Source organism: Eleutherodactylus coqui, chromosome 6 (assembly GCF_035609145.1).
Source record: "Eleutherodactylus coqui strain aEleCoq1 chromosome 6, aEleCoq1.hap1, whole genome shotgun sequence".
In the NCBI taxonomy this organism is placed as follows: Eukaryota; Metazoa; Chordata; class Amphibia; order Anura; family Eleutherodactylidae; genus Eleutherodactylus; species Eleutherodactylus coqui.
Genome location: NC_089842.1, coordinates 3659658 through 3673817, shown reverse-complemented (window position 1 = coordinate 3673817; position 14160 = coordinate 3659658). Strand labels below are relative to the sequence as shown.

Genomic DNA, 14160 nt, shown 5'->3' with positions numbered 1-14160 from the left:
CCGCTTACACACCGTGCTCCACATTAAACGGCCGTGACCAGAGCTGCTGCATGTGGAGTCCACTCCCCACTTTACAAACCTACGTCATTGAGGTTAATGATGTTGCCTTGCCGTCCTCACGGAGCGGGCTCTTGTCCCAGGAGTGCCTGTCGCGCCTCCCACTACCGCCCTATGCAGCTCTATGGTGCTGAGTGCCACCTGTCTGCACATGGGGCTCTGCACATGGGGCGCGATACGATGTAACACTGTATGGGAGTGAGGGGCGCGATACAATGTAACACTTTATGGGAGTGAGGGGCGCGATACCATGTAACACATTATGGGAGTGAGGGGCGCGATACAATGTAACACTATGGGAGTGAGGGGGACGCGATACCATGTAACACTTTATGGGAGTCAGAGGCGCGATACGATGTAACACTTTATGGGAGTGAGGGGCGCGATATGATGTAACACATTATGGGAGTGAGGGGCGCGATACAATGTAACACTTTATGGGAGTGAGGGGCGCGATACCATGTAACACTTTATGGGAGTGAGGGGCGCGATATGATGTAACACTTTATGGGAGTGAGAGACGCGATACCATGTAACACTTTATGGGAGTGAGAGACGCGATACGGTGTAACACTTTATGGGAGTGAGAGGCGCGATATGATGTAACACTGTATGGGAGTGAGAGGCGCGACACCATGTAACACTTTATGGGAGTGAGGGGCGCGATACGGTGTAACACTGTATGGGAGTGAGAGGCGCGACACCATGTAACACTTTATGGGAGTGAGGGGCGCGATACCATGTAACACTTTATGGGAGTGAGGGGCGTGATACCATGTAACACTTTATGGGAGTGAGGGGCGCGATACGATGTAACACTTTATGGGAGTGAGAGGCGCGATATGATGTAACACTTTATGGGAGTGAGAGACGCGATACCATGTAACACTTTATGGGAGTGAGGGGCGTGATACCATGTAACACTTTATGGGAGTGAGAGACGCGATACGATGTAACACTGTATGGGAGTGAGAGGCGCGATATGATGTAACACATTATGGGAGTGAGGGGCGCGATACAATGTAACACTTTATGGGAGTGAGGGGCGCGATACCATGTAACACTTTATGGGAGTGAGAGACGCGATACGGTGTAACACTTTATGGGAGTGAGGGCCGCGATACGATGTAACACTTTATGGGAGTGAGGGGCGCGATATGATGTAACACTTTATGGGAGTGAGGGGCACAATACCATGTAACACTTTATGGGAGTGAGGGGGGCGCGATACGATGTAACACTTTATGGGAGTGAGAGACGCGATACGATGTAACACTTTATGGGAGTGAGGGCCGCGATACGATGTAACACTTTATGGGAGTGAGGGCCGCGATACCATGTAACACTTTATGGGAGTGAGGGGTGCGATACGATGTAACACTGTATGAGAGTGAGGGGCAGGATACAATGTAACACTTTGTGGGAGTAAGGGGCGCGATATGATGTAACACTTTATGGGAGTGAGAGGCGCGATACGATGTAACACTTTATGGGAGTGAGAGGCGCGATACGATGTAACACTTTATGGGAGTGAGAGACGCGATACCATGTAACACTTTATGGGAGTGAGAGACGCGATACGGTGTAACACTTTATGGGAGTGAGGGGCACAATACCATGTAACACTTTATGGGAGTGAGGGGGGCGCGATACGATGTAACACTTTATGGGAGTGAGAGACGCGATACGATGTAACACTTTATGGGAGTGAGGGCCGCGATACGATGTAACACTGTATGAGAGTGAGGGGCAGGATACAATGTAACACTTTATGGGAGTGAGGGGCGCGATACGATGTAACACTTTATGGGAGTGAGAGGCGCGATACAATGTAACACTTTATGGGAGTGAGGGGGCAGCGATATGATGTAACACATTATGGGAGTGAGGGGCGCGATACCATGTAACACTTTATGGGAGTGAGAGACGCGATACCATGTAACACTTTATGGGAGTGAGGGGCGCGATACAATGTAACACTATGGGAGTGAGGGGGACGCGATACGATGTAACACTTTGTGGGAGTGAGGGGTGTGATACCATGTAACACTTTATGGGAGTGAGAGGCGCGATACGATGTAACACTTTATGGGAGTGAGAGACGCGATACCATGTAACACTTTATGGGAGTGAGAGACGCGATACGGTGTAACACTTTATGGGAGTGAGGGGCACAATACCATGTAACACTTTATGGGAGTGAGGGGGGCGCGATACGATGTAACACTTTATGGGAGTGAGAGACGCGATACGATGTAACACTTTATGGGAGTGAGGGCCGCGATACGATGTAACACTTTATGGGAGTGAGGGGCGCGATACGATGTAACACTTTATGGGAGTGAGGGGCGCGATACCATGTAACACTTTATGGGAGTGAGGGGCGCAATACGATGTAAAACTTTATGGGAGTGAGGGGCGCGATACCATGTAACACTTTATGGGAGTGAGGGGCGCGATACAATGTAACACTGTATGAGAGTGAGGGGCAGGATACAATGTAACACTTTATGGGAGTGAGGGGCGCGATACGATGTAACACTTTATGGGAGTGAGAGGCGCGATACAATGTAACACTTTATGGGAGTGAGGGGGCAGCGATATGATGTAACACATTATGGGAGTGAGGGGCGCGATACCATGTAACACTTTATGGGAGTGAGAGACGCGATACCATGTAACACTTTATGGGAGTGAGGGCCGCGATACGATGTAACACTGTATGAGAGTGAGGGGCAGGATACAATGTAACACTTTGTGGGAGTAAGGGGCGCGATATGATGTAACACTTTATGGGAGTGAGAGGCGCGATACAATGTAACACTTTATGGGAGTGAGGGGGGGGCGATATGATGTAACACATTATGGGAGTGAGGGGCGCGATACCATGTAACAGTTTATGGGAGTGAGGGGCGCGATACCATGTAACACTTTATGGGAGTGAGAGACGTGATACGATGTAACACTTTATGGGAGTGAGAGACGTGATACGATGTAACACTTTGTGGGAGTGAGGGGTGTGATACCATGTAACACTTTATGGGAGTGAGGGGCGCGATATGATGTAACACTTTATGGGAGTGAGGGGCGCGATATGATGTAACACTTTATGGGAGTGAGGGGCGCGATACAATGTAACACTTTATGGGAGTAAGGGGCGCGATACAATGTAACACTTTATGGGAGTGAGGGGCGCGATATGATGTAACACTTTATGGGAGTGAGGGGCGCGATGCCATGTAACACTTTATGGGAGTAAGGGGCGCGATACGATGTAACACTTTATGGGAGTGAGGGGCGCGATACCATGTAACACTTTATGGGAGTAAGGGGCGCGATATGATGTAACACTTTATGGGAGTGAGGGGCGCGATATGATGTAACACTTTATGGGAGTGAGGGGCGCGATATGATGTAACACTTTATGGGAGTGAGGGGCGCGATGCCATGTAACACTTTATGGGAGTAAGGGGCGCGATACGATGTAACACTTTATGGGAGTGAGGGGCGCGATATGATGTAATACTTTATGGGAGTGAGGGGCGCGATGCCATGTAACACTTTATGGGAGTAAGGGGCGCGATACGATGTAACACTTTATGGGAGTGAGGGGCGCGATACCATGTAACACTTTATGGGAGTAAGGGGCGCGATACGATGTAACACTTTATGGGAGTGAGGGGCGCGATATGATGTAACACTTTATGGGAGTGAGGGGCGCGATATGATGTAACACTTTATGGGAGTGAGGGGCGCGATGCCATGTAACACTTTATGGGAGTAAGGGGCGCGATACGATGTAACACTTTATGGGAGTGAGGGGCGCGATGCCATGTAACACTTTATGGGAGTGAGGGGCGCGATATGATGTAACACTTTATGGGAGTGAGGGGCGCGATATGATGTAACACTTTATGGGAGTGAGGGGCGCGATGCTATGTAACACTTTATGGGAGTGAGGGGCGCGATGCCATGTAACACTTTATGGGAGTGAGGGGCGCGATACGATGTAACACTTTATGGGAGTGAGAGACGCGATACCATGTAACACTTTATGGGAGTGAGGGGCGCGATACGATGTAAAACTTTATGGGAGTGAGAGACGCGATACCATGTAACACTTTATGGGAGTGAGGGGCGCGATACCATGTAACACTTTATGGGAGTGAGGGGCGCGATATGATGTAACACATTATGAGAGTGAGGGGCAGGATACAATGTAACACTTTGTCGGAGTAAGGGGCGTGATATGATGTAACACTTTATGGGAGTGAGAGACGCATTACGATGTAACACTTTATGGGAGTGAGAGACGCAATACCATGTAACACTTTATGGGAGTGAGGGGCGCGATACCATGTAACACTTTATGGGAGTGAGGGGCGCGATGCAATGTAACACTTTATGGGAGTGAGGGGCGCGATACCATGTAATACTTTATGGGAGTGAGGGGCGCGATACCATGTAACACTTTATGGGAGTGAGGGGCGCGATATGATGTAACACTTTATGGGAGTAAGGGGCGCGATATGATGTAACACTTTATGGGAGTGAGGGGCGCGATACCATGTAACACTTTATGGGAGTAAGGGGCGCGATATGATGTAACACTTTATGGGAGTGAGGGGCGCGATACCATGTAACACTTTATGGGAGTGAGGGGCGCTATATGATGTAACACATTATGAGAGTGAGGGGCAGGATACAATGTAACACTTTGTCGGAGTAAGGGGCGTGATACAATGTAACACTTTATGGGAGTGAGGGGCGCGATACGATGTAACACTTTATGGGAGTAAGGGGCGCGATACGATGTAACACTTTATGGGAGTGAGGGGCGCGATACGATGTAACACTTTATGGGAGTAAGGGGCGCGATACGATGTAACACTTTATGGGAGTAAGGGGCGCGATACCATGTAACACTTTATGGGAGTGAGGGGCGCGATACCATGTAATACTTTATGGGAGTGAGGGGCGCGATACCATGTAACACTTTATGGGAGTGAGGGGCGCGATACCATGTAACACTTTATGGGAGTGAGAGACGCGATACGATGTAACACTTTATGGGAGTAAGGGGCGCGATACGATGTAACACTTTATGGGAGTGAGGGGCGCGATACGATGTAACACTTTATGGGAGTGAGGGGCGCGATACGATGTAACACTTTATGGGAGTAAGGGGCGCGATACCATGTAATACTTTATGGGAGTGAGGGGCGCGATACCATGTAATACTTTATGGGAGTGAGGGGCGCGATACCATGTAACACTTTATGGGAGTGAGGGGCGCAATACCATGTAACACTTTATGGGAGTGAGGGGCGCAATACCATGTAACACTTTATGGGAGTGAGGGGCGCGATATGATGTAACACATTATGGGAGTAAGGGGCGCGATACCATGTAACACTTTATGGGAGTGAGGGGCGCGATATGATGTAGCACTTTATGGGAGTGAGGGGCGCGATATGATGTAACACTTTATGGGAGTAAGGGGCGCGATACCATGTAACACATTATGGGAGTGAGGGGCGCGATACCATGTAACACTTTATGGGAGTGAGAGACGCGATACCATGTAACACTTTATGGGAGTGAGGGGCGCGATACCATGTAACACTTTGTGGGAGTGAGGGGCGCGATACGATGTAACACTTTGTGGGAGTGAGAGACGCGATACGATGTAACACATTATGGGAGTGAGGGGCGCTATACCATGTAACACTTTATGGGAGTGAGAGACGCGATATGATGTAACACATTATGGGAGTGAGGGGCGCGATAAGATGTAACACTTTATGGGAGTGAGGGGCGCGATACAATGTAACACTTTATGGGAGTGAGGGGCGCGATACCATGTAACACATTATGGGAGTGAGAGACGCGATACCATGTAACACTTTATGGGAGTGAGGGGCGCGATACCATGTAACACATTATGGGAGTGAGAGACGCGATACCATGTAACACTTTATGGGAGTGAGGGGCGCGATACCATGTAACACTTTATGGGAGTGAGGGGCGCGATACCATGTAACACATTATGGGAGTGAGGGGCGCGATACAATGTAACACTTTATGGGAGTGAGGGCGCGATACCATGTAACACTCTATTGTGCGCACAAAGCTGAGTTGCATTCTAAGCGCCTCCCGTCGGCCGTCTGAGGATGTCATTCATCCTGGAGAATGTGACCTTGCGGTTTCACCGGATCAATAATTCGATTACAGGCCACTTCACAGAGGAGTCCTTGAACCTGCTATTAAATACATTCTCCGGATTTGGCAGAATGGAGCAGTTTTTATAACTTTGGTTATTGGCTAAATTAAGAAGCCAAGTAATGAGGTGCGGTCAGAGTCCCCGACCCCCCTAGTTGGGATGCATTTACGCTATCACACAGCTAAATACATGGAGTTGCATTTATTTGAGTAGCTTTTACAGCTATCGGGACATTAGAAAAAAAAAATGTCCTACTCCCTTCAAAACAGCGCCGCTCTTATCCAGTGGTTGTGTCTGGTAATGCAGCTCAGCAACAGCACCGCTCTTATCCAGTGGTTGTGTCTGGTAATGCAGCTCAGCAACAGCGCCGCTCTTATCCAGTGGTTGTGTCTGGTAATGCAGCTCAGCAACAGCGCCGCTTCTATCCAGTGGTTGTGTCTGGTAATGCAGCTCAGCCCCATTTGCTTGAGCTGCTATGGCTGACACACCCCGAGGACAAGAGTGGTTCTGTATCTGTAAAATAAAATACCCTATTAAATGTCTGAACATTTAAAACGTACAGTGAAAGCTTTACTCCTGGGCGTTTCCAGCAGCGCACGGTGCGCTCAGTACGTGAGGAGGCGCCAGCGTGTATTACCTGCACCCCTGCCCCTGCTCAGACCTGCCGTACATTACTGGTATGATTCCTACTAGTTTTTGGTGGTAATTATACATAAAGCTATTGGCCGGGGGTGGCCACGCCCCTCCAAAAGCCCCGCCCGCTAACAGCACAGTTTTTCTTCCAAAACTCTTGTTTTTCCCATGCAGTCACTAGGCGATGATACGGGTGCCCGCAACTTATCTGCAGTGTCGGTTACAGATGGGCTGCGGGTCGGACGGCTTCCATTGACCTCAGTAGAAGCCGCCCATGTGGAATCCATACTAAAATGCTGGGATTTTATTTCCGCTCGTGTCAGGGGACATACAAATGCTCTATTGTTTGAATGTGTTTGGAATATCGCGGATCATCTTAATACAATACTTGCTCTCTGATTGGCCAGTGCTGCTCGGGTGCTGACCAATCAGGAAGCAGTGCTCCGTGAGAATCTGATCAGCTGTCTGAGCTACTCTGGGACCTCCCCTTTGTAGTGCCAAGCTCCACCCCTTTTCTGATGACTGACATCTCCAGCTATCAGTCGGAGACATTTGGGCCGGAGAACTCTTACAGGTTCTGCACCACATTTATGATATGTTCCCAACGCTTTTTCTCACTACATTTGTAAAAATGGGTGTGGCTTCATGGGAAGGGGGCGTGGCCTTGCAGGGAAGGGCGCAGGCCTAAAAACAACCTTGTGTGCCAAACGTTTGGTGCAAAAACTCTTGAAAAACCAACCTAATATATAGTGTATACTTGGACTAAGCGGTCTTAAAGAGGCTGTCATCAACAGAGGATTGGCAGGGGATCCGTTGCCCAGGACATTGTCCCATCAACCGTTTGACAGGTTGGTGCACTGAACTGATTTCTGCAGGATGCAGACAGCTCTGTACTCGCTTCAGTGGCCAGGCTTGGTATTGCATGTCATGTTCCCATTGAAATGAATGTAGACAGACCCGGCGTCCAGCTGATCAGAGGGGGTCCCGGGTAATAGACCTCTGCCGCTCTACTATTGATGACCTATTCTGAGGCCATCAATGCTTTGCAACTGGACAACCCCTTGAAGAATTATTACAGTGGTTTGGGCTGGATGATGAATCTGGTGCGTGTTAAGACTGGTCTACGTCTGCACTGTCTATAGGACAGTATTAGTAAATGTGCCCCATTAGTGGTTCCACAGACCGGACTTGTGCTTGCCTCTGCCATTAATAAAGCCGATGCCCGCTGCCGTGCGTTACAGGGCGTGGGCCTATCTGGGATGTGTCTTAAAGGGGTGAGAGCTCGGACATATTCTGACCCGGGACCAGGAGCCTAATGAGAAGGAATATTGTAGTTTATGGTGCAAAACGTTGGTTACGATCCCTTTAGTGCTTCTACTTCTATCGCCCCCTAGTGGTTCGGATTAGTTTACATGATGACATGCTGGTGACAGATCCCCTGAAGCCCGGCTGCTGCTCCGTGACGTCATTTGGTTTATGTAGAGGGTTTGAATCTAAAGCCTGTAAGCCCGGAGGACGGCGCACCTTTTTCCTTCGTCTCGTGTGAAATTCCATTTTAGTTTTCTAATCCTTTTTTGGGTGAATGTGGTCCGCGTCCCACAACTCCCGGATTATAGGAGACTCCCAAAGCTCTTGTGCCCTGCGCAGTAACGCTTCTCTCTAAATGTCGTATCTTCTTCCTTAGTTGGCATGACCTAATTACAAGAATGGCTGCTGCATCCAAAGTGGAGGATCCCAGACCGGCAATTCCTCTCCAGGTCACTCCGGGGATTACAAACGAGTAAGTAGAATGCAGAGAAGCTGGCAGCACCAACCAGCCGAGCGCCGCAGCTACCTGCCAACGGCAGACCTTAATATAATATCGCATTATTTCACGGGGGTGCCGGCCAATTAATATTAATGCAAATTCTGGCTTCCCTGCATATCTGCACGATGTCTGCTGGCAGGAGTATCGGGGCGCTCCTACAAGGGGTGATACTGGATTTTATTCCCAGTTTTCCATCCGGTTTTGGCGGCCTTTAACCTCAATGACTGCAGTGACCTCCTAGGCTGCTTTCCTCCAAATTCCCATAGATGTGTGGAGGGATTTGCTTTCACTCCTGGAGAAACGTTAGATAATGATGCGGGGATGATGGGTGTGTTGGGCGCACGGATATGGCGTTCTAGTGCATCCCAATCGATGGGATTGAGATACGGACTTGGGGCCAATGAACTCTGCAGATGTTCTGCCCCTCCATACTGTGTGCCGTATGATGTGCTCTACACCTGGTGACCTCCCACCACCAGACGCCGTTGTCAGCTCTACACCCGGTGACATCCCCCCACCAGACCCCGTTGTCAGCTCTACACCTGGTGACATCCCACCACCAGACCCTGTTATTAGCTCTACACCTGGTGACATCCCCCCACCAGACCCCATTGTCAGCTCTACACTTGGTGACATCCCCCCACCAGAACCCGTTGTCAGCTCTACACCTGGTGACATCCCACCAGCAGACCCCGTTGTCAGCTCTACACCTGGTGACATCCCACCACCAGACCCCGTTGTCAGCTCTACACCTGGTGACATCCCCTCACCAGACCCCGTTGTCAGCTCTACACCTGGTGACATCCCACCACCAGACCCCGTTGTCAGCTCTACACCTGGTGACATCCCACCACCAGACCCCGTTGTCAGCTCTACACCTGCTGACATCCCACCACCAGACCCCGTTGTGAGCTCTAAACCTGGTGACATCCCCCCACCAGACCCCGTTGTGAGCTCTACACCTGGTGACATCCCACCAGCAGACCCCGTTGTCAGCTCTACACCTGGTGACATCCCACCACCAGACCCCGTTGTCAGCTCTACACCTGGTGACATCCCACCACCAGACCCCGTTATCAGCTCTACACCTGGTGACATCCCCCCACCAGACCCCGTTGTCAGCTCTACACCTGGTGACATCCACCCACTAGACCCCGCGGTCAGCTCTACACCTGGTGACATCCCCCCACCAGACCCTGTTATTAGCTCTACACCTGGTGACATCCCCCCACCAGACCCCATTGTCAGCTCTACACCTGGTGACATCCCCCCACCAGAACCCGTTGTCAGCTCTACACCTGGTCACATCCCACCACCAGACCCCGTTGTCAGCTCTACACCTGGTGACATCCCCCCACCAGACCCCGTTGTCAGCTCTACACCTGGTGACATCCCACCACCAGACCCCATTGTCAGCTCTACACCTGGTGACATCCCCCCACCAGACCCCGTTGTCAGCTCTACACCTGGTGACATCCCCCCACCAGAACCCGTTGTCAGCTCTACACCTGGTGACATCCCACCACCAGACCCCGTTGTGAGCTCTAAACCTGGTGACATCCCCCCACCAGACCCCGTTGTGAGCTCTAAACCTGGTGACATCCCCCCACCAGACCCCGTTGTCAGCTCTACACCTGGTGACATCCCACCACCAGACCCCATTGTCAGCTCTACACCTGGTGACATCCCCCCACCAGACCCCGTTGTCAGCTCTACACCTGGTGACATCCCCCCACCAGAACCCGTTGTCAGCTCTACACCTGGTGACATCCCACCACCAGACCCCGTTGTGAGCTCTAAACCTGGTGACATCCCCCCACCAGACCCCGTTGTGAGCTCTAAACCTGGTGACATCCCCCCACCAGACCCCGTTGTGAGCTCTACGTCTGGTGACATCTGATGGTTTCTGTACTGGGATCTCCTGTGTGATCCTCTCCTTTAGGCCACTCCCAACGATATCGCATTGGTATTCTGTGTGATATTCCTGCATTTCCTTGCGGCAATATTGCAATTTTTGTGTCGCTACGGAGTTGCTTGAAATATGAGCCCTACCCAGAAAATAAGCCCTAGCTCCAGTAAAAAAACATGAGAAATAATAGATTATCTAAGAAGCCCTGTCCTCTCCGGCGCTCGTGTCCTCATCTCCAGGCGCACTTGTCCCCTCGTCCAGGAAGGGCTGGCTGTGATTGGCTGAACCGATCAGATTTGCGGGGCTAGTACTCCTGTAAACATAGTATATGTGTGCTGTTAAATGTGCAGTAAGGCTGGTGGTATATTTCCATTCGCTATCTACCCGTCTCTCCTATTTACATGCTTGGCACGTGTTCTGAATGCAGAAATAAAGGGAACTCCAGCTCCCGATCAGATCTCCCCCTGTTGGGGAGAGGAGGAAGCCCCACTGATTTCTATCTAACAGGAGTGCTCACCCTAATCCTGGAAATGCAGAATTGTCCACATGACCTAATCTCGCTTAGAGGTCACAGGTCACCGCTGTGGAACTAGTTAAACCATTGGCAGCTACAGAACAAAAAGGGCGTTCCAAATCTTTCTAGTTACAGCACCTAATATCCCTGTAAATGCAGTCAGATGGGTCGGCCCGGATCGTGGCTGCTGGCTGCACGGAGCTCCAACCCCCGGCCATTCTCTCTAGGTAACATGGATGACATCTTCTGCATCGTCCACAGACCTGTCCAGATCCCACAACCATGCACCAGCGCATTCAGCCTGACTGCGGGCATATGGTCTGGTTCTTTTGCATCGGTTCGTGGTATGGGGAGATGTGGACAGAACTGTGGATGATGTAGGAGACTTCTTCCGTGCCCATCATAGAGAGTGGCCTGGGATTGGAGGTCCGGCCCACTCACTGGATGAGGAGGAGGAGGAGGAGGATGGGATGAGGAGGACGAGGAGGATGGGATGAGGAGGACGAGGAGGATGGGATGATGAGGAGGAGGAGGATGGGATGATGATGAGGAGGAGGAGGATGGGATGATGAGGAGGAGGAGGATGGGATGATGATGAGGAGGAGGAGGATGGGATGATGAGGAGGAGGAGGATGGGATGATGATGATGAGGAGGAGGAGGATGGGATGATGATGAGGAGGAGGAGGATGGGATGATGATGAGGAGGAGGATGGGATGATGATGAGGAGGAGGAGGAGGATGGAATGATGATGAGGAGGATGGGATGATGAGGAGGAGGAGGAGGAGGATGGGATGATGATGATGAGGAGGATGGGATGATGATGATGAGGAGGAGGATGGGATGATGATGAGGAGGAGGATGGGATGATGATGATGAGGAGGAGGAGGATGGGATGATGATGAGGAGGAGATGGATGGAATGATGAGGAGGAGGATGGGATGGTGATGATGAGGAGGATGGGATGATGAGGAGGAGGATGGGATGATGAGGAGGAGGGGGAGGAGGATGGGATGAGGAGGAGGAGGATGGGATGATGAGGAGGAGGAGGAGGATGGGATGATGATGATGATGAGGAGTTTGGGATGATGATGAGGAGGAGGAGGAGGATGGGATGATGATGAGAAGGGGGAGGAGGATGGGATGATGAGGAGGAGGAGGATGGGATGATGAGGAGGAGGATGGGATGATGATGATGAGGAGGAGGAGGATGGGATGATGATGAGGAGGATGGGATGATGATGAGGAGGAGGATGGGATGATGATGATGATGAGGAGGAGGATGAGATGATGATGAGGAGGAGGACGGGATGATGATGATGGGGAGGAGGAGGAGTTGGCGGGTTACTTGTGTGTATTATCCTTGACACCTGATATAACATTTCATGTATCTTCTACAACCTCAGAGATGAACATGAAGATGGGGAGAAACAGAAATCTGACCAGGACGATAAAGGAGGAGAAGTGCTGTCTGGGCCGAGCTCAGGTGAGTGACATGAGTAATGCTTGATGTCATTGTGGCCATAGGGGGCAGCATAGTGCAGACTTCATAAGCCTCCTGCATTATCTCACTTCTGCTCTTTCCATTTGGCATCTTACTTCACTAACAAGTTCACCTTCTTCAGCTAACTCGTCCTCACTAGTTTCAAAGAAGATGTCTGCTGCCACAACTAGTAACTTTACCCGCACTTCTTTCATGTTAAAAGGTTGCTTCAGACCAGAGTGCTTCTGTCAACCTTCTCTGCATGCTCAGTCTCAGGGCCTTTGTTGCCAGCTCAACTTCGCTGCTCGCCTGTCGCCCCGTCCCTGCTTTGCCAGTATACCCTATGCTTAAAGCGGCCCTGAGCCACATGTGCTGTAGATGAAGCCCGCACCACTTGGCAGTAGGTCGGGGCCAGAATTAATATCCGCACACCTCTTGGGGCCGCTGGTAGGTTTTTAGCGGCTTACTTACTATCTACTCTAAACTCTTTTGCAAACCCCAGGATGCTCGGTGTGCTAGTGAACAGATATCGGCACGGACCTCCGTTGCTTTATGCTGCTACACAGAATCTATATGTAAGGTTTTTAGAAAACCTATTATTGTGCTGCACTACTTATACTTGGGAGCCCAAGAAAAAGCCAAGCACAATCACATGAAACTTACCTGCGGCATATACACACGCCTCCAAATACTGTAGGACAGGTTGAAAGATTCTGCCGCTCCCGGGGCCTACAGGACCTTCCCTGACTTGAGTGACAGTCATGTGACCGGCTGCGCTTTACCCTGCACAGTCATGTGACCGGACGTGCTGTGCCATTCACTGGAGATCCTTTACCCTGCACAGTCATGTGACCGGACGTGCTGTGCCATTCACTGGAGGTCCTTTACCCTGCACAGTCATGTGACCGGCCGTGCTGTGGCATTCACTGGAGGTCCTTTACCCTGCACAGTCATGTGACCGGCCGCACTCTGCCATTCACTGGAGGTCCTTTACCCTGCTCAGTCATGTGACCGGCCATATTCTCTGTTTCTCTTAATGTGGGTTCAAAATGTAGCTTTAAACAAATGACTCAGCTGTCTGAGGAAGAGGTCTGCGTACCTCGAAACGCGTTACATTGCTGGCTAGATTTTACAAAATCTACATTCGGATCCTACATCACCGGCTCAACTCCACACAACCGTTATACGTTTACTTGGACTCTATAGAGGACACAACTTGTTGGTTCTAGAAGACTACACCAACTATAGGTTCCCCCGGAGTCCTAGCCTTTAAACCTCCTCTCCACTTTCACATGCTACTGAGATCTTTGGTCCCCCAGCGCTGGCGGCCGGCAGCACCTGCTCCACCTCATATCCACACTTTTTTGTCCGCCCCCCTTTCCCCTATTGTAACCCGCAGGCACCCCAGCTCCTTCTGGCCTCCCGTCTGGGACGCTCTGCCCACTGTTTTCTGCGGACTGGGATATGGCTATCATGTGGAGAGGCAACTAGCTGCCTGCAATCATAGTCCTGTCACAGTCCGTGGGCCGCCAGAA

At 50.8% G+C, this 14160-nt stretch overlaps 1 protein-coding gene across 2 annotated transcripts in view; it reads left to right on the top strand.

Annotated features, from left to right (window-relative positions):
- ARHGEF12 (Rho guanine nucleotide exchange factor 12) overlaps positions 1-14160 on the top strand; it is a 173335-nt gene that overhangs the window by 140977 nt on the left and 18198 nt on the right. For both annotated transcript variants that reach the window (XM_066606082.1, XM_066606080.1), the window contains 2 exons: positions 8598-8693; positions 12549-12628. In XM_066606082.1, the coding sequence (XP_066462179.1) occupies positions 8598-8693; positions 12549-12628 (176 nt within the window). The remainder of the gene's footprint in view (positions 1-8597; positions 8694-12548; positions 12629-14160) is intronic.